This window comes from Hirundo rustica, chromosome 8 (assembly GCF_015227805.2).
Source record: "Hirundo rustica isolate bHirRus1 chromosome 8, bHirRus1.pri.v3, whole genome shotgun sequence".
Taxonomy (NCBI): domain Eukaryota; kingdom Metazoa; phylum Chordata; class Aves; order Passeriformes; family Hirundinidae; genus Hirundo; species Hirundo rustica.
Genome location: NC_053457.1, coordinates 14649509 through 14674032, shown reverse-complemented (window position 1 = coordinate 14674032; position 24524 = coordinate 14649509). Strand labels below are relative to the sequence as shown.

The following is a 24524-nucleotide window of genomic DNA, read 5'->3' as shown; positions in this document are numbered from 1 at the left end:
GGTGCAGAGGAAAATGGGAACTGGATCAATAATGCCAAAGGGTTAAGAAAAGCTCTCTTGCTCTGCTCAGGGCTTGGGCTGGGGGATTTTCTGATGGCATGTCTCCTGCTGCAGCAGTCTTCTCTGCTTCTTGGAATAGGCTGTTTCTAGTTTAGTCCTGTGCACAGCAGAACTAAGTCTGTTTTGTGGGTTTGGTTTTTTTCCAAATCACACTTGGTCTGATCAGTGAGACACATCTCTGCAGCTTTGCCTTCCTCAGGATTCTGTTTGCTTTAATCTCTTGAGCAATTTGGAAATGCACAGTGTTCTATGTACACGAGCACAGGCTTGGAAATGCAGAAATATCACTGCAGGGTGAGCTGTCTCTTCAGTCACTTTTCAAGAATTACATTTTAGGCCTAAACCAGCCTAAGGTGTGGCCAACACATCCGGGCCATGCTCTGTAACTATGGAATGACTTTCACTCAGAGATAGATAACAAATTGTTCCTTGAAAGGAACCATTTAAAAATAGATCATGATGAGCTTCAACCTCTGCAGCCTACGCTGGTGCCACAACCAGCGCTGTCACTCCGTCTTTACAAGCAGAGCTGGATGCACTGCCTCTGTACCTTCCTGAAGCAGCAGTAACAGTCAGGGCCACGCCAGGCTCTGATTGCTCTGGGGTGCTCTGACATCTCAGTGGTTTCAAACACTTTGCTCTGTTGGTGAGCTGTGTTTAGAAGAGTTTGGTCATCCCCTGTGTAGAGGAGATGTGCCAGATGCACTTCTCTGCTACGCGGGGGTTCTGTGTACACTTACTCGTCTCCGATGTAGAGGTTGGGCCAGACTTCATTGACGTGAGTGTACTTTGGGCATCCCTTCCACAAGAGCCTCTCCAGTTCAAATGCCCCTGGGGTACAATAGTCTTCATCTGGATCTGCTTTGACTGCTGTATATGCATTTTTCTTCACAGCATTCCAGCTTCCTGATGACATCTTGCCCGTGGAGTAGCGCTCTCAGGATGTGCAGGAAACTGGAATGCAACCAAAACAGAACATTAACCCAAGGAAGCAAAAAGCAAGTGGGATCCTGGGAGTGGCACTGACCAGGTGTGATTGAGCATTGCTCGAGACAGATGAACCTGTTCTGTGGCAAACACTTGCACCCAGGTTTCTGCCTCCCCAAAATGAGGTGAGGAATATATTGTTGGATGAGCTCACCAGCAATGGAAACAAAACTCAAAGGTTTGTGATTATTGAAGTTCAGCCTTTGCCAAGGATTTGTTTCCTGAAAATTCCACTGGTGAGAATTTGGTAGGTCTAACAGCCTAGGGATCTAAAGCACCTAGGGGAACTGAATGCAAATTTAAGTTGTCAGGTTTTTTCATCATGAACTAAGACCCTCCTAAAGGCTTGTCCTTTGTGATTTTCAGCAACGTAGGGAGATGAAATGTGTCTGTTCCGGTGACTGTTGCACTTACTGTTGTACTCTCTTCTACTCTTCTTTTCCCAATGTTGCCAGCTGCAGATTCCCTGTCTGCTGCATCTCTCTGTGGGCCCTGTTTTTATTTCTCCTACTGAACTCTGGTGTCTCAGGGTAGCAGCTGCTCATGTCTCTTATTCCCTTGAAGGGAGAAATTGAACCTTGTGGTTCTGTAAGAGACTTGTAACAAGATGTGGAGTTGGGCTTGATCTTATGAAGTGTGCCAGGAGAGCCTGCCAAAAATCCACCTTTCTTGCAGGCAATGAATCCTGTAGTTGCTCCCAAAATTTTTTTTGTGCTGGCTGCTGAATGTTTCTGTCCTTTTAATTCTAAAAATCTGGCTAATGCCTTTATGCAGCTATTGTAGAGCTCTCCTGAAAGCAGGATGTCCATTTTTCACTGACATCCCATGTACCCATGGGGTTTGTTTGCTCAGTTTGGGCTCTTTTGTGCCTGTCATGTTCTGTTTCTCTACAAAGCTTGAAAAAGCCAAATGATTCCTGTTTTCCTACTCCAAAGCTGTGTAAGATTGTGGAGTCAGTTTTTGTTTGGCAAGTGTACACGTTTGTTCAAAAATTGGCTTGCTTTCACTGGCAAGGGGATCTATCTTTCAGCCAAGCTTCTTAAAACATGATGATGATATTTAGCTAAGTGGTCCTCTCTTGAGATTTTTAAAGGGCTCTGAGAATTCCAGCTTGTAACAAATTTACCTTGGGCTTGTCTTGCACGCGTGTGTGTAGTACCAAGTCCCATCTCTGTGCTCCAGTAGTCATGCCCTGGGAGAGCCCTTTTCCTTCCCATGCCAGAATTATGGTAATTCTACATGCAGACTCAGCAATGCAGATAATGTTTGTCTGTTGGAGATACAAATCTAAGACAGTCTGACTTTGGGAGTGATTAGGCTGTTATCTAGAAATTGATAAGAACTGCTATTTGTCTAGTAAGGAATTGTCTTAACTGAGAGCCTGTTGCCTTGATCCTGAAGGACAGACTACTTTTATTCATGGTTCCATAACATAGGATGGAGGAAAGAAAGGGAAGAAGAGAAAGCAATGCAATCAGTAATCACAGTTGGTGGCCACAGTGCATTGATTTGTTACACCTCAGAACAGGGAAATTACATCTGCAAATGATCATTTGTAGTACTGGAACACCGGCACAGTTTGAAGCTTGGTTAACACTCGGAAAGCTCGACCACTGCTGAGAAATCCTTGTTTCTGTCTGTCCTGGGAAGCCACATGCTCCCTGAACTTTCAAGTACGCTATGTTCTTTTATGCCTTGCCAATGTTATCTGCTGTAGGGATTTTTAAATTAAATTAGAACACAGGAAAGCATCAGTTGAAATTCCTCTAGTAAAACATGTATTTCATATTTCAGTCTAGACTATGTAAGAAGTAACAGAGTTTAACTAGGAGGAGGGAAAAGGGGGCAAAAGGGCTGGTTTGCTACTTTGACTCTGGAAATAATTGCCATGAAGCATTTGGTTGGGGGCAGAAGGGCTTGCATCTTCCCAGGAATCAAAGATGTCTAATTTCATCTCGTATTAGTTGTTCTGCATACACCAAACAAAGTTCCAGGAAGACTATTCCCTAGGCCAGCCCTCTTGGAATAAAAAGTGAAAAGTAGATTGGATTTTTTTTGAGTGGTTGTTCTTACTGCTGTTGCGGGTATAAGGGATGAATATTTAGCACAAGCCCAAGCAGGGAAAGCTCAGATTTCTCTGGCAGACTTGTGTGGAGAGGAGACTCTCTTGCAGAGCGTTCGCCCAGTGCAGTCAGATGGCAGCCAGATTGCAGGTTTACCTCTGCACAGGCTTGCTGGAGCAGGCTCTCACCCCTTGTGGTGCTTCATGTGGGCTATAGATGAGTTAGTGCAGGCTGAGTGATGTACCAGTGCTGTGCCAGCTTGGCAGTCACCTTATGGCACTGCACTGTGTTGGGGGCACACAGCCTTAGATCACAGAATAGCCTGAGCTGGAAGGGACCCACAAGGATCATCCTAAGTGAATGGCCCACAAGGAGACTGTGAGTCTGGCAGTATTAGCACCTTGCTCTGACCAGCTAGCTAATCCCAGGCTCATGTAGAAGCTCTCTGGAGTAGGAACTGTCCTTATGTCCTTTGCATAAAGAATTCTGCACCCTGCCTGCTCCTGGATATGCTGCTTCAGGACAGCCTTTTTATTTCATGGGGGAGGGACAAAAAGTCAGCTGGCTGTAGAGCTGCCTTTGTCCCAGAGGGTTGTTCCCAGCAGGAAGGTCTGAGCCCAGATTCAGTGCATGCCGAGGAACAGATCCCGGTATCTGGGGCCAGGAGTTCCCTCTCAGCGAGGCAGGGCAGTCTGCAGCTCCTGCCACCCTTCCCCTGTGCCCAGAGCACAGCTTCCCTCTCATTCTGCTGGCCTGTGCCAAGGCCAGGCTGTGTGACCTGGTGAGCCCTTCCTGTTCCCTCTCTGTGCACACCTCGGTGGGGCCACACAGGTGCCCAAGCCTGCGAGATTCCTCCGGCTGGGCCTGGCATCCCGCGGGTTCTGCCGCTCGATCCAGCGTGCGTATCCAACACTGAACTGCCGCTGCTCCCCAGTTCTGCTGTCATGGACTTAAGGGTATTATCAGAACAAGGATGATCAAAATCCAGTCATCTGCATTTTTATACCCTAATCTTTCTCTTCATAAATAAGACCGAAGTGCACGTTATCTAATAAATTTTATTTGTTAATCGCTTGGATGGCTGGAATATTTGTCCCCCTTGGGTTATATGTGTATAAATGAAAATATTGTTAGTGATTTCACAAAATGGTAATTCAGAATAATGGAGAGTTAATCCTCTTTTCATTAGTAAGCCACTTCAGGACATACACTGTGGCAAATTACACTGCATTTTAAGTCATTCTCAAGTGCTGTGCACTAGAAAAAAACATTAAACTAGTTTTGCATTGATAGAAGTAATTGTGTGGCTAATTTGGATAAGCAGCATGCATTAGGCACAGCAAAGGAATCTCTTCTTTATGTTCACTATCTACTCTACAGCTGCCAGATGGAATTTCTTATACAGCTCTTTAGCTTTTTTGTTTTATTTTTAACAAAGCAGGGAGAGAGGAAAGAAGTGCAAGGGGAAAAAAAAAAAAGAAAAATCTGCCAGTCTATCTGCTGTTTAATTCAGAGCATGAACACAGTCTAGCTGGAGCACTAATATGGCAGTGAAAGATTTGTCTTCTGCACCATGTTTGGAGTCCCTTGAACTACTCAAATTAACCCAAAATTTCCTGTAAGGCCCCATGAAGTCACAAAATGTAGTAGCCCATTTTCAAATCTCTTCAATTGAAGAGATGTCCAATCCACCACAAAATTTGTAGGGGTGAGTTAATGCTTTTGGAAATGTCAGTCATGAGCTCTACAGTTTGGTAATCCCATAGATGGTGGAGGAAAATTGATCTTTTTATCTAGAGGTGAACATCAGAGCCTCGGTGGTGCTGTGTACGTTTCTAATGCTGCTTTTCCACATGTAGTGGAAGCATCTGAGTACTTTGAGACTGAAAGCTATAAGTCATTAGCTACATAACAAAATACTGTGTTTCTTAATATTTTTTGGCTCAATGTGCTGTGCAAGCCCTAGTGCTGTGTATGAAGATGCCAAACAATTTGGCAAGATTTATGCCTGGGAGCTAAGATCCAAGTCAGCTGTAAAGACTTAAAAAGAAAAAAAATCAGACATGCACAGACAAGGACTGCATTTGCCTTTGTCCCATGCAAGGGCCTATATATCCTTTCCTTTTCTGCACCCCTCTCTGGCACAGGGGCTTCCTCTATCACTGCTGTTGTCCCCATCATATGCAGTTTGACTGCCAACTTGTAGCTGTATTTGTGTGCCTGAAGCTTCAGCTCTTCAATAAAGTCAGAGCCTAGTGGCATTGGTATAAATGTGCAATGAGAGAGGCTAAACAAGTAAAAAGTGGGAAGAAAAATGGAGAGAATTTTCCTTACTCCTTACTTTAGAAGTATTAGCTGTTCTGTCATGCTGGGCACAGGGCTTCCTTGCCTTAATGCCCACTTTAGTCCACATTTATACAGCAGAATAGTTTAAATTCTTTGCCACCCATGTGTCCTGCTCTTGGAAGTTTTCCCTGCTCCTATGATATCGATCACTTGTGCTAGTGGTGCTTCTGATGCTAGCTTTATTATATTTAATTTGGTGTGCACATGTGTACAAACCTAGGTTTTGTACTCCGAGTTGTCTAAAAGCTACTTCTCCCTGAAAATACCAGGCAATCACAAATTTACCTGGTTTAGCTGGGAAGTGAAAGTTTTTAGCATTTACCATCTCAATATACAACTTATTTGGAAATATGGAGGCACATTTTAACCTTACTCGTCTTCTGATGCTTTGAGATTTTGCTTCCTACCTGTTGTTGGCTCTGAAATAGGAGTGAAACTGTGATAGCATCAGAAGTTTTTTCCAAAATTCCAAGGGAAGGTAAGAAAACTACCTATCAGCACTGAGCCTTTCATGAGGAGTCTACAAAAGTAATGACATGTCCTGGACCTAATACACACTTTGGTGCAGTAGGAGATAAACAAGAGTCCTTGAAATTAATTGGAGGTTTGACCATCAAAACTGGGGACTAAAGTAGTTAATCTACTGCCATGAACACTAAATCCAGCACAAGAACAAAAAAGAGAAAAAAAAAAAAAACCAAAACCCTACATTTTGATTAAGAAATCATTTTTGTGTATGAAAAGCTTGTTACTAAGAAATTACTCCTATTTTCTTTTCTGATCTTGGCTAGAGGGAGACTTATTTGAATGTTTTTATTTGTCAGGCAGAATTCAATATCATTGAAGTTGTTGGATTTCTGTCTTCCAGGGAGTAATATATGAGACCTTCTTGCCTCACAAATGATTGCAAAACTAACAGTTTTATTTTATTTACATCCTTCTTTTGGTTTAATAACCACCTTGGATAAGAACTTCATGGAGAAACAATGTCTGTAACAAGTGTGTACAAGACGGAAGGACCCAAGAGAAGGTAAGGATGGAGAATACCAGTTCTATACTTCCAAAAAACATGCAGAAAACTTGAATCTCGTTTAGTAACTGGTCTTCAAGTAAGCACTTGCTCAGTGCTGAAGGCAGACAAAAATCAGATCTAATGACAGAGTCTTCAGAAATAGTGAGTGAGGATCTACTCAGCAAGTTCTTGAATTTTAAGAAATGTTCTGTTCTTCCATTTCCAGCCCACATGCCAGATGCATACCTCCCTTCAGGGTGAAAAAGTGCTTGCCCTTTTTGAGTATGACTAAGCAGAGGGCTGTTTTATAAACTGGAAAGTTCTTGCAGAAGCCAATGCAAATGTCTGGAGCACAGTGTTTGCACTTGGGAGGAGGGTAAACAGTGCTTTGGTTTCTAAGCTTTTTGTAACTCAAAGTACATCAGTTGAGCTGCGAGCTGGTCAGCTGCAGTGACAAAAGCTCGCTCTGTCAGATGATTTAATGAAATTAATTGAAAATGGTGCTCCCTGATATGCCACCCCCATGCTGTTTTACTCAGACTTGGAAGGCTGGCAGCAGCCATGGAGAGCTGTGTGCTTCCCCTGTAACCTCACACTTGTTGCACCCCAGGGTACTGCAACGAGCTATGCTGCTGCAAAGGCTCCTTGGGTGGGGTTGTGTCTTGTTTTGTTGGGGCTTTTTTCCCCCTAACACTAGGCCAAAATATTATTTTTTTTACAAATACTTGAAGGAGAAGTCTTTCAAAAATATTTCTCTAAAAGAATTTAACAAATTCCAAAACTGGATTTGCAGTATATTTAAGCAAAAAGTACAATCCTATGTTCCCTATTCCTGTACAAGGCTTCACCAAAATTCACTTACTTCAGTTCTTTTATTTTAGCCCTGCATTCTTATGCTTAAAGCATTCATGGACTATAAAATAGTTCATCTATTTCAGTCATCTTTAAACAGCTTAAAACCAGAATAATTGTAGCCTCTGTGCAATTATTTCCCAGACCCTCCTGCTGTGAATATTCAAAACTAACCAGTTATTTCAACGAATTTCTAAGCCACATATGACTTTTTAAAAACTTTTTTTTGCCCTCAGTCTTTATTGTTGACTGGAGTGGTTAATGGAAAACAGATTAAGCTGAGATTTTATTAAATATTATTTGAGTGTCCAAAGAAACTTAAAACACAGCATCATCTGAGGGAATTTTAATTCAATTGGAAAATCTAGATTTGACTGGAGGGTGGAGCAATTATTGAAGAATAGGCAAAATATTCTGGGACAGATGTTACAAGCCTTAAAAAATTGCATTTTCATTCCCTACTTTTAGACTGAAATTATCTCCAAGATAGTTACACTTTTGGCACCTAATTTCCTAATATATATAGTGATTTCTGTAACACAACAAATTTGGTTCTCTAAAATCATACATTACACTTACAAAACCTTTTTGAGTCTAATAATTTTTTTTTCTCTGCAACAAGCAAATGAAATTAATAGTTACCTCGGCAAGTTTTCCAGTTCTCAGTCCTCTCCCTGCTTTACTTAACCACGTTACAAAACGAAGGAAAAAGGAGCAGAAGTACAGCAGAAAATGTACATTGCATAGCCTTACCTGTTAGCTTAGGTGGGTGCTGTAGGTAACTGGGTCCTGTGAAGTGCAGTGGAACGACAAAAGAAACCTTACGAACTTTGCAGCTAGAGTCTATTTTTAGAGGAGGATTTGCTGACTCTGACCTTGAGTGCTACCCACTCCAAATGACGATCTTTACATCTGCTGGTAAAACTATTCCCTGATGTGACCTGAAATATTAAACCTGGCAGTTTAGTTACCTAGTCTTGGTATGACTAGGATAACATGATGCCTGCGTGTTGACTATAATAAAACAAACATCATCTTTGATGCTGTCCCCTTGTCAAGGCCGATGCTATCTTTACTGCTGCATGTGGGTGAGGAGCATTGCGCTGCTGTTTTCTGTCATGCTGTGCACAAGTGATTTAGCACTGGCACAACAATGGGCAATGGGAGAGGTGGCATCCTGACAAGGTCCTTTTGCATGTGCACCACCAGAAAACCATCTTCCCCTACTTCTTGTTTTGGTTTTCTCCAGTGCCAAGGCTTTCAGTACCCATCTAACTTATGAAATGCCTTTCTTTGCTGAGAGAGCGACACGGTGCTCAGCATGGCTCAGTTCTGGTGACATGAGCACGGCTCGCCAAAAAGAGGCAGAGGTGCACCCTCCAACCTTCTCTATTTCCCTAAAGAGCTCCATGACTTCCTGCTGAAGAAAGCCTAAAACTTTCTCTGGTAAGTCACAGGCAGGTTCATCAAAGATCAAAGCCGGGCTCCCTGGTGTCACAGCCACACCTCTTCCACTCCAGTACTTTGTCTGCTGTTAGTGGTGACCTCCATGGCCATAGGGCAGAAGGGATCACACATGAGCAGCTGGTCCACAATCTCCTCTGCCTGGGCATTTGTTCTGCAGCAAACCCTGCCTCAGAGCTGCTACTCGCACCACAGCATTAGGAGCAGATTTTGGTAGTGCTGGACATAGGCTTGCGATGACCTAGGATCCAGCTGTCACGTGAGTATTGGCATTTCTTAAGAGAAATTCTTCAGGTCTTTTGCTTCTTGCCTGAGAGTGGGGAAAAAGAGGCAGAGAGATCAGTCAGGGCAAGTGTGTGATACTGGAAGTAGCCCTTTGGTCTCTGGACACTTTTTCTTCTGTTGAGTTGGCCATCCTGGGAATGATCTGTCTGAGCAGACCTGCATGCACTGCTTTCCTCTCTTTCTGCCTCACAGTGCTCTCTACTGTCACACCAGTGCCTGCAAAAAGCAGCCAGCTATTAATGGAAACCTCTTGTAGAACTTTTTTAATGTCTTGCAAGAACAAAAATGGTCTTCTGTGACTGCAAATGCCTGTGCCCTACCAAAGATTCAGATTGCCTGACCCTTTTTTCCCAAAGTACCCAAGTCCTACAGTGGTTGCCATTAATTTTCAGTGGGAAACAAATTCCTGACTCTGTCAGTTATTTTTAATGCTGCATTAAATCCTTTCAATCGCCTTTGGCATCCCCTGTCTGTTTAAAAGATAAAAGTTCATCCCAGAAGGACCAGGGCCAGACTCGGTCATGGCCTGTGGCTAATGCTGCAGCACAAATGTGAAGTAATAACAAACAGTTTCAGTTCAAGTTCTGGGCATTGGATCTGCTGCAGTTTCATGCTTAACAGCATCACTCTAGCCAAGTTTCTGCATTACAGGGCGGCCAAGCTCCTCCCTGCCAATTATTCAGATAGTTGCTCTTAAAATGAGAAAGAGTTTGGATGGTAGAAACCTGCTGTGCCTTCTAAGATCGTGTAAGGTTGTTGTGCAAATTAATTCTATACTGATAACAGAGAAACTTTGTGGAGGAGGAGATATAGACCCCGTACAACAGAAACTCATAGCAGTTGCTTTATCTTTATCCCTGCAGGTGACCCAGTATGGGTAACATGGGTAACATGGGTAAGATGATCCAGCAGATTGGCAGTGCTGGTGAGAGGAGGCTGCTCTGAGGTCTGTGTGCCCCAAGAATGGGCAGTGGTCTGTGCTTGTCTCTGACCAAGGCTGTCTTTCAGATGAGATCAATTGCCTTACAAAGTTTTGTGGTATTTTTATTTTTCAGGCAGGCATCTGAAAAAGAAGTATTTTTCTGTCTGAACGGCTGTGAAAACAATATGAGCCCTTGTTCCCTTCTCTCCATAGAGTCCTGAAAATGTGTGCAGAGGGTCACTCACCTCCTGGAAAAGTCACAGAATGGGTAAGATTGGAAGAACCACAGTGGGTCATTTGGTCCAACCTCTCTGCTCAGGCAGGGTCATCCTAGAGCACCTTGCACATGATTATGTCCAATTTTTGGGACTAGTTGTTTGTGTTTTCATCAGTTTTGGTTTTGTTGACTAAAAAATCCTAGTCACTGAGATGTTTTGAGAGTGGCCAGTGATGTGGAGTGCTTTGAGCCTGGATACATAGAAAGCACAGCAGGAAGGCTCTTATTTTGGAAAAGGTAAGCACCTTCCTTCTGGAAAGCTGAATTGTTACCTCGGACTAAAACTGATGTGTGCTGTGTTATTGGTAATTTCTGAAAATCTTGACCAGATGATAGTGCCTTGAACATACAGATCACCCCCCCATTCCTGGAGCCTTGCCTGCATCCAGCTTGCTTGTGTTCTGATCCCTGCTGTCAGGGATCAGTTCCCGAGGGCAGTCACCACTGGCACCAGATACCACTGACACTTTCTGTTGAACAAGAGTATGGAACTGTGGAAAGGTTGAGAACTAAAGTCCCATCCAGAGGAAAGAGTTGGGAAAAGGCGAAAAAAAAAAAAAAAAAAAAAAAGCTGGGTTTTTTTTCCCTTGGGGGGAAAAAAAAAATCTTAGAAGGAATGAGCTTCTTCCACAAAGGAAAGAAAAAGGGAAAGAAATTGCAGATTTCTGGCTGGAGCGCACTAGAGGTACAGTTGGAAAAATCTGACACACTGAGACTTGAAATTTTTATGTTAGTTTAAAGAAAAAGCTTTGAGTAAAGTTCTGCTTTAGAAGATTTCCCTCCCCCCTTCCAACCTGGAAGATTTCCTCTTCACTACAAAATATGCTCTTATTTGGAAAAGCTGGGTCTTTAACAATTTCATGGGAAGAATAAGTATATAATTATAAAAGATTGTCCTAATGGACATTTGCAGCTGTACTGAGATGCTAACAGCATGCAGAAACCATTATGTTTCCAGTTGTTTGGCAAAAGTTAAGAAACCTTATATATATATTTTAAAGTTAACTGTAAAGTAAATCCAGATGGTTCTGTCTCACACAGACAAGCAGTCTTCAAACTAGACATATAGTTGTACCCTGGCTATAACTTGTTTTGATTACTACAGATAGAGAGAAACGCTTTAAATGACTGCACCCTCCTCACAAAATGCCGTGTGCCCTTGATACTTGCTGAAGTCAACTGGAGTTTATACAGCACTACATAAAACTTGTCTGACAATACCTTGCGTGCAGGAGTATCTTGCTGGTGTTACTTGTTTAATTTCTCTTTATACTGAAGTATTGCTTAATGGCCCCCATCAGGTTTGGGGCTCTGCTGAGACACACATTGCAGACCTATAAAACAAAAATTACAATTGTTGCTCTAAGTAACCTACTGTTTGAGCCTGGGTTTGTGCACCTCTCTTCCTCTCCCTTCATCTCCCAGCTACAGATTGCCAGAAAATATTGTTTGTATGCTTATTTTTGATTGATGTATTCAGAGTTTTATTTGATTCTCTAATAAGCACTGTCTGTTGTGTTCATTACTTCATTTCAGCCAGATGTCGGTTGTGTTGCTGCTATCAGTGGGGGAATCAGAATTATGTTGACTTGTGAGGCCATTCTGCAAATCAGATCAAAGGGGCAGCTTTGCTTCACAGAGCAAGGATTTCAGTGGAGCATTTCTAAAAGTCTGAAAATAGGAGGAACTGAAAGGTCCATCAGAAATTATAGACTTGTGGTATGTTACTTTATATTTTGTGGTTTTCTTTTTTTACCCAATACGCAAACGTTCTTGTAGATAAAGGTTGATGTTATTTGTCCAAGTCATATAACAAGTAGACACACTGTTTTATGAGCTTCTTTAGGCAGTACTGTCAAGAGGGTAATTTGGATTTGACCTGATAGGAGTCAAATTTACTGACCGGTGCATCTCTTGCTATGTCTGTGACGGGGCTAATAGCCCAGTACAGTGGCTGTGTGTGTAAGAGAGTATGTGAGACAGGGACAAAGCAAGTTCCCTGGGGGTTAGGGAGGAAGGACCCCAGTCCTGAACAAGGCTCTCTGGGTTTGTGCAGTGAGGCTGCAGCCAGGGTTCTGAAAGGCATTTTGTTCACTGTTCTGCTTTTTCTCTCACTGTCAGCAGAAAAAAAGTTCTGGGAGATTTGTGTTGGAGTATAGATCCCAAGGCATAGTAATGTGGAAAATAAGGATTAGGTCTTTCTTGTAACCTCCCCTTACTGAAGAATGCTGGGAACAGGGAGAGCCTGGGGCCCCAGACTGATTCCCCTTTTGCTCAGTCAGTGCTAAGAGGAAGCCCTGCAAGGAGAGCACCTACCAGAGGAATCCTGTGTAGAGAGAGTACCCAGTGAGTACCTCATTCTGTGCTGTGAAGGGCATCCTGATGTGCTCCTCAGGCCCCAAAATAGGGCATTTCCAATTGATCAGTGTTTAAACTGACCTCTAAAGAAAATGACATTGCCAAAAATCAAGGGGGTTTTGTCCCTAATTTACCACAGTAACACACACAGAATTGCACCTAACTGTCTAGACAGGAGAATTGGGAAACTGCCACAGTCTGTTTCTAGTCTTGCTATTCCTGGGGATAAGAAGCTCTTTCTCTTCTACTTCTCTGTATCATTAATAACATACTGCCACAGAGGTTCCAGAATTGTGTGGTCCAACCTGTTTCCTAAGCAGAGCATGCTTAAAAAAAGAAACAAATAGTAGATACTTGGTATGTAACGGATCAGAAAAATTGTCTAGAGCAGGTTTCAAGTCAGAGTAATCTCATGGTATATGGAGTGCCAAATCTAGACTTAAATAGAGCTGCAAGACAGAAATTGGATTGATGTTTGCAGTCCACTTGGTACAGGCTTCTCACTTGCTGACAGGGCAAATGGGGAGACACCTGAGTTGCCGTGCTGGTGCCATGGGTCTGGTGTCTGTTCCAGTGACTATGGTCAATAACAAATCCGTTAAAGGAAACTACATGAAATCTGTGCTCCCCACTTATGGGAAAAATTTTCTGCCCTAGAGAAAATCTGTTTACTCTTCCCACTCCACCTCCTTAGATAAAGCTTGGCTGAAAGCCTGAAGTTTTACATCTTTTCCAAAACTATTTATTTTCTTCCAATGTAAATTGTCTCTGATGATGTTTTTTCTTATTTATCCGACTACATTATATTCTCTTTAACTCTTCTACAATCTTTGCCTCCTAGTGTTCTGATAGTGAGTTGGACAGATTAAATAATGATGACAACTATAACCCTAACTGGTTTGAAATATGTCCTCTTTTCATTCTTCCTTAGCAAGCTTGGGGGAGGTTTACCCAGCCACTGCTCAGGTACAGCTGTTCTGCTGTACTTGGAACATCTGGTCCTGTGGTACCATATGGCTATGACCTACTGTCCTTCTAGAAGTAATCAGCTGCACTTCATGTCATAAAACCCCACAACAGCAAAGCAGTGCCTCACAATCCACCTGGAATGCTCCAAACCACCTCAGGGCAAGTGACTTTTAATGACTTTTTGCTCTGAGTTTGATCAGGTTCCAGGCTATTTTAAGCTGGGAACACCATAAATGCTGGAAATTAGGTACTCCATTTCAGGAAAAAATGCAAAATCCAGACTGAGTAGATCTGCAAAGCAGAAATAGGGCTGTTACATTATGAGAGAGATAGCAAGGCTGCCTTAAGAGATGGCATACAAGTACAGCTGCTTATGGTTCTTAACTGGTGTTGGCCCATGAAATGCATACTTAGAAAGGAAATCAGGGAGAGCTAACACATGCCTGGGGGCTTTGAAGTTATTATCATCTACATGCATAAGAACGGGAGATCGTCTCTAGTCCAGCAAGTACTGAGAAATGAATGAGTTTGGCGCATACATCAAAGGTCTTCACTTGTAATTTGCTTAAGAGATTAAAAATGAAATATGAGGGAATTACTGAGGAAGAGCAAGCTGCTGTTTTTTCCCCCTTGCAGCAGGAAAGAACAATTGAGCATCTATTCTGACTGAAAGTGATTACTGAAAAGCTTTCTGACAACCTGGAGCAAAACAGCAGTTGAATCTTAGTTTCGCTGACATCAAATAAGCTTTTGATTTACTGAGACCCAACCGGACCTGTCCAGTGCCAAGGATTGTCTTTGAGAAGCAAACAAACTTCATAAAACTCTTTTTTTTACAGAGCCACAATCTCTAAAGCAGTACATTGCCAGACCATGAAACGTGCTCTGCATTCCAGCTACCATAAATATTCAAAACCTAGTGACAAACACCTGAAGCTGGCTACTTTTTCCCATGCCTGTCAAATGTGATTTTTACGAGGGTTCTTGAGCCTGAGTAACCATTAGGAGGGAGAGAGCATTGACAAGTTACTGAGTCATGGCCGGATTAGGAGATATGGAAGTTTGATAAACAACCATGGTCTTCTGGGAAAAAAACGATCAAAGTTTCGGAGGTGGAAGGAGGAGACAAGTGGCTTCCTGGAACAGCTTCTAGTAGGATTGCAGAGTGTCAGAAACCCTTATTTTTGGGATTTGAGGAAAGACTGATGAATTTTTGAAAAGAATCCAGAGATGTTGGCAGAGGTCTAGATCATGTAAGTCTTCCCAGTGCACATCCTTTTCTGTGGCAACTCAGAGATGTTGTGGAAGGACTTGCTGCCTCTGAATCAAGATCACATACCTTTAAACAGAGCCTGGCCTTCTTTGGAACTGATGCAGGAAGTGATGGGTGTTAGTCTATAACATGACCCAAAATGCAAGATGCTGACTACAGATCATTTCCGTACTTATTTTGATAATTTCCTTCACAGCATAAAATTTGTATGGTTTGTTGACTTCATATTATCATGCTTTAACATCCTTTCTCCCCTTCACCACACAAATTCTTATTGAGGGTTCTTGGTCCACATAATCTTCTTTAGGCTGGAATTTTACCTTCTCTTCTGTGTTCTGTGGGTTGTCCTTAAAAAAATCTTGTCTGTTACTTTGTTGTCCCTTGAGCAGAATATCACCAGTCCAGCTCATTTATTGTTTTTATATTATGGAGGTCCAAGGCAGTAGTAATAAAAATGAGAGTAGGTTTCCCAGTCAGAATTAATCAACTGCATTTATAAGCATCGCTGCTCTTAATTTTTCTGCAGTGTTAAAATAGTCTTTTTTTAAAACAGCCAGTCTCTCCCACATGTTTCCACCCATAGACGTAAACACACGCTGAAATTTTGAGGCAAGCTATTAGCTTGACCCACTGCTTTTCCAGTAAAACACCAAACCACCTGCATTTGTGCAAGTATCCATTCAACACACCTTATTCCAGCTGTTACAAATGCTGATTTCACTTAAATTACGGGTTCAGTCCTCTGCATTTTCCCAACTTACAGACAGTGAAGTGACAACCAATTATTTTAAAAGAACATTAGTGTAGAGGATTTTCACATGAATGAAAACTACCTCCAAGCCATCATAGACCTGAGAATACAGCCCAGAGGCAGAAAGGAGCACGGAGAGGGGCATCAGGAGATGCTTTGCTGCCAGGAAGGGAGTGCCAGGGGTCAGGACTGGCCCTCAGGAACACTTACTTAAGGAGTAAAACTGGGAAAACTGGCTGGATGGTCAGTGAGACCATTAAAAAAAAAAATCTTTGCAGGAAAAGAGGACTTGGGGCTGAGACACAGATCCTAAGTTTTTGAAGAATTTGAGCTATCAGCAGGAGCTGCTGCCTAATGCAATTACAGCTCACTTGCTATCAGAAAAATAATATGTACAAAGAGTGCATAAAATTATTGCTAAGCATATTTTTGAAATGTCTTGAATTGTTTAGTGCTATGAATAAGCCTAGTTTTAGAGAATGATAACTACATGGCATGCCAGAGATAAATACAGATTCTACCTATTGACTTGTCTCTTTAAAGAGCGAGGATGAGAGCAGGTGGAGGGAGGAAAACCTAAAGGAAGAAAAACCTGAAAGTAGAATACATCAAATATTGTTTCCTTGGAAACAAAAAGGAAGATTACATCACAGGGTTCAAGCCTATAAATAGAAACCTAGCAGTGCAGATACAGAAGATACTCTTGTTCCTAGAGAGAAAATGTAGAAATGAAGACGACCTACACTGCTGTCACAATGCAGTCAGCACAACCAAATCGTGAGGACCAGCAGTAAATTTAGCTGATGGTACATGACAGTCTTCTCTCAATTAGCTGTAGCAGTCAGCTCAGGGTTCAGCTGGTGAGAAGAGGTACAATTTTCAGGCCGCTATAAATACCATCAAGTGTCTCCAGAGCCCAGCTATGCTGCTGTGGCAGAAATTACTACAAGTCTTCAGCCTGAACTCTAAATCCTTTGGGCAGCCATGACAGGACAGTGAAAATACCAAGTCTCTATTAATGTTTGTAAGAAACAATCTGGGCGAAGCATCTCCCACCAGCATTCTGGTGGGAGTTCGGGCCTTTGCAGAAGATAAGCTGTGACTCATGGGCGTGACTCAGGGGTCCTGTGGTCCCCACTATGACCTGTCCCCTTCTCCTGCCTCTCTCTTGCTCCTGCTGCATTTGTGTGACTGTTGTTTCTGTGCTGAGGGCCCTGGGGTGAGCAGGGGCACCTGAAGATGCTCTCTGAGGAGGCAGACACAGAGGGGTGGCTCGGCACACACTGGGTGCCTGCCCCTGCTCTGAGCTCATGGTCTCAGTGGTGTCGAGGGCCAAGCTCTTGCATCCTGCTAGTGTGAACTGTGATTGCAAGTGTTTTCTGTGTCTGAGTTATGTTTCTTGATGCTATAGAATATTTATACCACTAATTACTAAACCAAATAATTATGTTTTCATTGTTACAGATGTGTTCCTTTGGACTATGCAGTAGTTCATCTTAGAACTTTACCTTTTAGTGACAGGAAACTTTCTCTCTCCTTTTGCAGTCAAACACTCATGTGAGTGTGTATAAACAACACTGCCAAAAGGATAGCTCCAAAATTGGGGAATTCATCCATCTTATGGGCTAATGTAGCTAAATCTGCCTTTGGAAGACTAAAGCCTTGAATAAATCATATTATTGTACAGTCTTTCGATATGTTAAAAAAAAAAAAATCGATTTGCTATGGCTCTGTTAGGAAAAAAATCCCCTTCAAATTGGAACACAGATTTGTTCCATCAGTTTGTATGTGATAACACAGGGCCTGGTCAAATTTCCATTTTCTGGTGGGAATCATCTTGGTTTGAGTAGGGAACTTAGTGTGACCAACAGCTCACAGAGGATTGCTCCTTCCCAGAGCTGACAGAGTAGGGACTAGAGGCGCTGGTAAATGAAAAGATATCTTAAATGTCCCAATGTCATGGATGTTGATGATGCTGTAATATATATGTATGTATACATCCTTCCCTGGCACTGCTCATTATAAGGCATAGCCAAGTCAATGAAACAGCATGTGCTCCCAGCTGCTTTAGCCCTAGGACTTGGTGTGCCAGGTGGAAGGACTCTACTTTTGTAGCTTTTTTTCTATGTCTTGTAACATGGTACATACTCCTAAATCTACCAGAAAATCTCAGCTTTCCTTAACAGGGAAGAGGAGGAGGAATCTAAGTTTATTGCCCTTGTCAAGAAAATAATGAAAACAATGAACTTTAAGACAAATAATAAAATCCCATGTTTTACAAAACATTCTCACAATGGGAAAGGGTGTATATGTGTGTGATACAAGAGTTCTAAACATCTGGGGCTGGCAGAAATACAGTTCTTGCTTAGATAGATACAGGGATCATTTGCATGTGTCTGATTCTAGCTGAGATTCTGGATCCAAGGCTGCCATTACCATAATAAATTTTCAAGAATCCCGAGCTGTAAATGGCTAGTGCTAAGGGAAATCTGGAAAGGATTTGAACCTTGTAGTTTGTGTCAAACTTCAGCTTAATCTTGTCATTTTAATTTGAAAAAATTAAAAGGATTTGGCATACTTCTTTTCATGGGAAGAGTGGTTTGAGTGGGGAAGGGAAGCTGATATGATGTTGCTTTCTTTGACTTGCTTGGGTTTGCTGCTGTAATCTCTCATCTCTGAATCATTGTGCCTGCACAGTTAGCTTTTTTCTTTTCAAAAAGTTGATATTCTGTGGTGCAATGTTCTGCCAGTATAATCACAGAGTTCCGGAAGTGCTCTTCCAATACGTTGCATGAGAAAACTACTAGAATGTGTAGATTTTTTTTTTCCAGGATTTTTTTTTTCCAAGTAGCCCAAAATTTCTTTCTTTATTTCTTAGCAGACCGGTACCTTTATTGGCAGACAAGCATTTCTGAGCATTGGGATGACTGGATGACGAGCCTGAGAAAGATGTTTTAGTATTTATCTGTTAAAATGCTTTTGGATGGCTGGCCAGTCATTCTGCTCTGGGATTGGTACTTGACATCTGACCAAAAGGAAGTAGGATAGCAGAGATGCTGTGAAGCTGACATACGTCTGGTGTGAAGCAGGCTGGATTAGAAACTGGAGGACCTGCTGGAGGTTAATAGTGATGGTAAAACCAGCGTGTAACCACATGGAGGTATAACTGAGTATAAACTCCTTTTTTTTTCCCTTCAAAAAAATTGATAGTAGGAAAAGACATCAGATGAATTGAAGAACTGTATGAATTGATAAAAAACAATTTTGGTTGTAAAAATCTAAATACTCCTTTACTGACTTCTCCCAAGCACTCCTTACCTCCCTGAAGAGCCATATCAAATGAGTTGTTTAAATTAAAAGCACTCTGATAGTAGCATGCATGCCAGAACTGTTTTCCTTGGTACAATTTTCATTTGTTATATTTTGTCTCCTTTGATTAATTCAAATATGTAGGAAATGAAAAGGATGGTCACTGACTTTTAATCAGTTGTGTATTCTAGTCAAGTATCAGCTAATTATATGCAGTCAATTAGCAGCTGCATCTGAGAAATGTGTTGCTTAGCCTTCACCTGTGCACGGCATGCAAGGCTTGGACTTCCTGGACAACTGAGGAGGGAGGAGAGCAGTCTCCCCTGGACTGTGATGGTATTTGGTCCCAGGATCCAGGAGCTGGACTACAGCCTCTCCCTGCAGCCATGTGCTGCCTGGCTGAAGAGGCTGGGTCTTCACCAGTGTAGATTTTCCTTCTGCAAAACCGGTGGCTAGGGAACATCTTCTGGTTGTGTTATTTCTTTAAATCATCTTGTTGTTGGCCATTATAGATTGAATCCTTTGGAAGTGTTCTCTGCATGGGTGACCTAGCCAAGTACCATGTACTGGTACCTCCAAGCATGGCCATAGCCCCAAAAATTGTGCAGCTTTTTGATAGTTACACATACACAGATGGAGGACTGGAAATGCAAGTCAATAAATCAGACAAAAAGTAAACTTAATTCTCCAAATATTCTTAGTTTGAATAGTCTCTGATAAAATGTTTTTCCCTTTAGTGAGAATAGCAAAGAAAATTGTCTTTGAGTCCAGCCCTGGGATCCTGCTGTGTCTCTCTTGTGAATGAGCAATGAAAAGTGGCCATTCATTGCTGAATGATTATTTTTCCCCTTCAATGGAGTGTGGGGGGAGAAACCCTCCAAAATCCAAGTCTTCTATGAGTCTAGCAGACTAAAAGCATCAGGAAACCTCTGGAGGGAAGTAAAAAGTTATGAATGGAGAATAAAATACTGATGCAGAGCAAAAGGGCTGTTGTGTATAAAGAGCAGATGGGAAAATGTTGAGTTTCAAGTTTAAAAGACAAGGATCTGAATCTCATTCAGCTGAGCAGGGGAAGTGGTTTGCGTTTCCTTTCCTTGGAGGTTGGCTCCATTTGATGAATTGTCGAGATGTGCTATAAATGTTTAAGATTTATAGGAGAGGCTCCAAGTAACACTAATGAATAGCTAAAAATAGATATGATAGGAAAATATAAACTGACAAACAGATCATCCAGCACAACAATAACTTCATAATCATGCAACTGTTGCCAACTGAAGATGGGAGATGTGGCTTGAAAACGAGCTTTTGTTTTTCACATCTGAAAGTTAAAGGAGTCAGAGTGGAAACAGATGCTCTTGAAAACAATGTGTCAGAATAACTCTAGTAACAGCCAATTGTCACCAGAGCTGAGCAAATAATGCCTTGCTCACTCTTCACTGGCTGATGGTTTTCCAGTGGTGGGTGGGGATTTTGTAAAGAACTGATTTATTTAATTATTCATTGTAAGCAACCTAAATGATGTTGATGCAAAAATTTTCAGTGTCTGACTTCTTACAGTTCTGTGCTTGGGAATTTTTGTTGAAGAGCTGTTGATCTTCCAAAAGCAATCTTAAAGACTTTGATGCATCATTTTGGTTGTAAATGTTTGTGAATATTTCACTTTTAATATTTAATCTTAGATGAACTGATGAATTATAATTGTTATTGAATTAGGAGGAATTAGATGCTTTGTTTTAATAAAAAGGGGTTTGTAGAACAGTAACTGTCAAGTTTTTTACACCAGAAATAAGCACACTAGATCTTATCTACTACAACAGCAGAATTATTGAGCTTTTATTTTTACTGTGTCTGCTGAACACCTACAGAAGAGCAATATTCAACTCAATGGCTGATGTGTGGAGAGACAAAAGCATCAAAGATCCTTTGTGCTGCTACGAACTTGGTCTGTGCTGGATGTCTGCTTAATGTGCTGGAAGATCTTTGTGGTCATGAAGATGACTGGCAACAAGCAGGACCAGTCTGCAGCAATTGGGGGACCCTATTCCTTGACAAGTAACATTCTGTGTGAGGGGAGGCTCTGCCCACATCCTGAGCAACAGACAGATCAGAAGCGTGAGCTGAATCCCAGTCTGGCTTTTGAATTTGATGTTTAAGAACGTATGTTTTTATCAGCCGGCTGGACTTCCTTGTGCTGATTTTCTATTTGTACTATTGTGAAAATATTTTTATTTGCAATGGTGTTTCCATTGGGAGATGCCTTTGTCTTCAGAGTAACTTCCCTGATGCAGTGAAGAATACTGCATCTTGTTTTGCAGTATTCAGATGCCCCCTTTACAAAGTAAGCTAAAAGATCTTATTCTTTTTCGGGTAGTGTTATCACCCTTACTTGCTACCACCTTATTGTCTGAAATGTGGGCAGAGCTCAAAGATTTGTGGAAGTTGTCATGGGCTTCACTTTAATTTAGTAATCAAATGAGAAAACTCTAGATAAGACATGATATGGCAACATTACAGAAACTACTCTGTGGCAGGGGTGGAGAATAGTTACTGGCAGAGGAGGAAGAAAAAGGACAATTTTTTAGAGAATAAGGCAGGGAAAAGTTTGCTTGAACAGCTGGGGTTGTTGAGCATCAAGATGATGGAAGGATGTTGTGGAGGCAGAAGCAGGCGGAGGAGAGACAGAGCCAGATCCTCAACTAACATTGCTGGGTATTTTTAGGAGTGCTTCCTGAGAGTGCTTTCTGTATATAAACAGTCGAGGTTCCAGGAGGCAGTGGTGAGGGGGAGCAGTGTAACTCAATGATACTTGTACTGCAAATAGTACATTGCAAAGAGCAAACTGTTTGACTTTATTAAACTGCAGCCTCCTGCAACAGATCAAGGGTCTAGTTTCTAAGCAAAATAATTGTAGCCTAAAGAAAATTTAAATGTTGAAAGTCCCATAGGCCCTAGATTCCTGTTTGACTTGGCTTCAGGAGCTGCACATACTGTTTGAACCTTAGACTACGAAGTAAATTTGCAAAGCACAAGCTGTTTTGAAGCCCCTTTTCACAGTAACACATAGCCTTGTTATCAGAAAAATACAGGACAAAAGACAATGGGAGGAGGATCAAGTCTGGCAAGTAGGCTTGACAGTGCTTTGCAGTTCTGGTGGGGCTGTCAGGAGCTGGACAGATCTGGTCTAGGCATCAGAACTATGCAGGAGAATGGCGCCTGGGCTTTGTAGGCAGTGCTGAGGTTAAGGTGGAATCGGAGCCATAGGCTAACTTTGAACAGGGCAGTGTAATGCAGAACTGGGGTCTGCCTGAGACTGCGTCCCTCCAGCCTTGTTTACAGGCATGGGGGGTCCGGTGTGTGCTAGAAGCAAAAGCTGTGGATGAAGATGCTCCCATAGGAGAGCCATCCTTGGTGCAGCAACTCCAAAGCTACCTGTGCAAGGAGGAATGAATCAGTGCATCTGTGAGAGAAAGGCTGACGCTCTTTGCTGTTGCCACTACACATGGTGAGTACCTGGACAATATCTTGGCTGGCATTTTTTTTCCATGGGACCTGTCCTTGGCACCATCTCTTTGCATGAAACTTGTTGAAAATTTTTGTCCTCTCTTCCTTTGGCTCCCTGCACAGCAGATTTATGGTTTCATTTTCCTTTTACAAATAAAACCTTAAGCACAAATCTGAAGGATAAATAACACAGTGCAGACATGCCCATGGCAATATTCTCTGTATCACTGCTGAAAGTCTGAGAGGAAAAGCTAGTGAAGGCAAGGTATCTCATGTGAGAAAACTCCTCTCATGCTTTTGTGCCAGTTCTGGAGGGTGGAGAGCAATCCTCTTGTGTTTTTCTCCAAACATCCTGCTGCAGCTCAGGCAAATTTCAGGTGCCTTGTTTGCAAAAAGGGCAATCCATCCTTCCCAGCAGGGTTTTTGTGAGGGAGGTATATCAGCTTCACCACAGCGTTCAAGATTTCTCCTTCATAAGGACAGAATGGACAGGTGTTAGTAAATAAACCTGAGTGTTTGCTCTGCACCAGGTAAAGGTGTTCATGGAAATGGTGGTGGTGTCACTGCCACTCTGCCCATTAACATCTCTACTGTTCCAATTGCTTCCACCCTGCCTGTGGCCTCAACTGATGTGGCTTGGGCAGGAAATGTTTAACCAGGGCACTGGGCAAGCGCCACAGAGACATCAAACCTGCAGGGCTGAGTGGGGCTCCTCTCAGCTGACTTGGCAGCACTGAAATGGACAGCTGCAGCAAGGACTAAGCACCTCGCGTTAGCAAGGGTGGCTGGGGGGGAAAGGAGGTTATTCCTCATTTCTCAGGCTGAGCTGGTGGTTTACAACTCTGGATCTTGAAATTATATCGCAAGATATATCTGGAACCATCCTCAATATTTTCATTCTGCCTTGATTTCAGCTGCAATTTTGATGCTTTTGTTTAACTAAGCACGGGGGCAATAAGCCTCAGTATGCAGGACATGTGGGTCAGAGGTTAGGACTTAATTTTCATCAATTAAGTGCCCCTGCCAGGCCACCTCCATGCTGCTGCAGCCCTCACAGTGAGGGAAGAGAACAGTGGGCTCTGGAACATTGTCTCCAGAAGTATGGAAAACATGGAAAAAGATGGGGGACCTGGCTCTCACTGTCTGTACTCCACAGCAGTGCAAAGAGCTCAGAATACTTCAGGCACTTCTAGAAAAGGATTTTTTTTTTTTTTGTCCTGGGATTGGATTATTCTCTTTGGGACTTTCTGAGTGGTTTTGACCTCTTTTTTTTATTGTTTAGTTGGGTTTTTTCCCATGTCAAAAGAGGAAGCTTCCACTATACACCTGTGACGGTGACAAGAGCCAGAAGGCCTGCTCTGCCAGTACCCTAGCTTACCTGCCATGCTGCAGCTCCAGACAGATGCATTGATCCCAGCCTCAAGTCATGGACAGCAGGGAAATCTATGGCCTGCCCTGGCTGGCTAAAATAGTCACACAATGGCCAACTGGCCTCAGCTGGGGTAACTTTAGGCTCAGTCAATCTCATAAGTTGTTCACTTTAAGTTCTGCCCTGCAACCACATGTGTTTCCAGATGTGCAACTCACTGGAAATTATGACCTGTCCTGATGGGCTCAATGCGTGGAGACTTTGGACTGTTGTGTTTCACACACCCCTTGTGCTTTAATATAGGGCTTGGCATGGGTCGAGTTACAGAGGCTTGAAGGGAGTGGTTAGTAAGGCAACTGAAAATACCACTCACAAAACAGCTTCAGCATGGTCTGCAATAAAAAAGAATCCCCAGACAGACCAAGGTGGAAGAGACCCAAGTGCCAGGAGTGGTTCAGTCACCACACTTACTGAAATCTAATCTCCTTGCTGTGGCAGGCAATAAGGGGCCTGTGAAAACTATAACCTCACTGATTTTTTCCATCATTAGCTATGACCTCGCTTCTGACTGCTTACTCCAGTCTCAAAGGATGGGACCCTTTCTGGAGGGAAGACCTGTGCCTGACAGGAAATTAGTCTGTAGCATTGCTATGCTTTACTTAATATGTTTATGAAAGTAGAAACACCACCTGAATTCCTCTATAGACTCTGCAGGGAAATCATGTT

At 42.4% G+C, this 24524-nt stretch overlaps 1 protein-coding gene across 2 annotated transcripts in view; it reads right to left on the bottom strand.

Moving 5' to 3' along the window:
- The window catches only part of DUSP29 (dual specificity phosphatase 29), a 51454-nt gene that overhangs the window by 17717 nt on the left and 9213 nt on the right, over positions 1-24524 (bottom strand). The window contains exons 1-2 of one of the 2 annotated variants that reach the window (XM_040071040.2): positions 8074-8140; positions 801-1014 (exon numbers count right to left, since the gene is read on the bottom strand). In XM_040071040.2, the coding sequence (XP_039926974.1) occupies positions 801-976 (176 nt within the window). In that variant the 5' untranslated portion in view covers positions 977-1014; positions 8074-8140. Of the gene's footprint in view, positions 1-800; positions 1015-8073; positions 8141-24524 lie in introns of those variants that run through there. The other variant, XM_040071041.1, reaches the window with a different exon arrangement.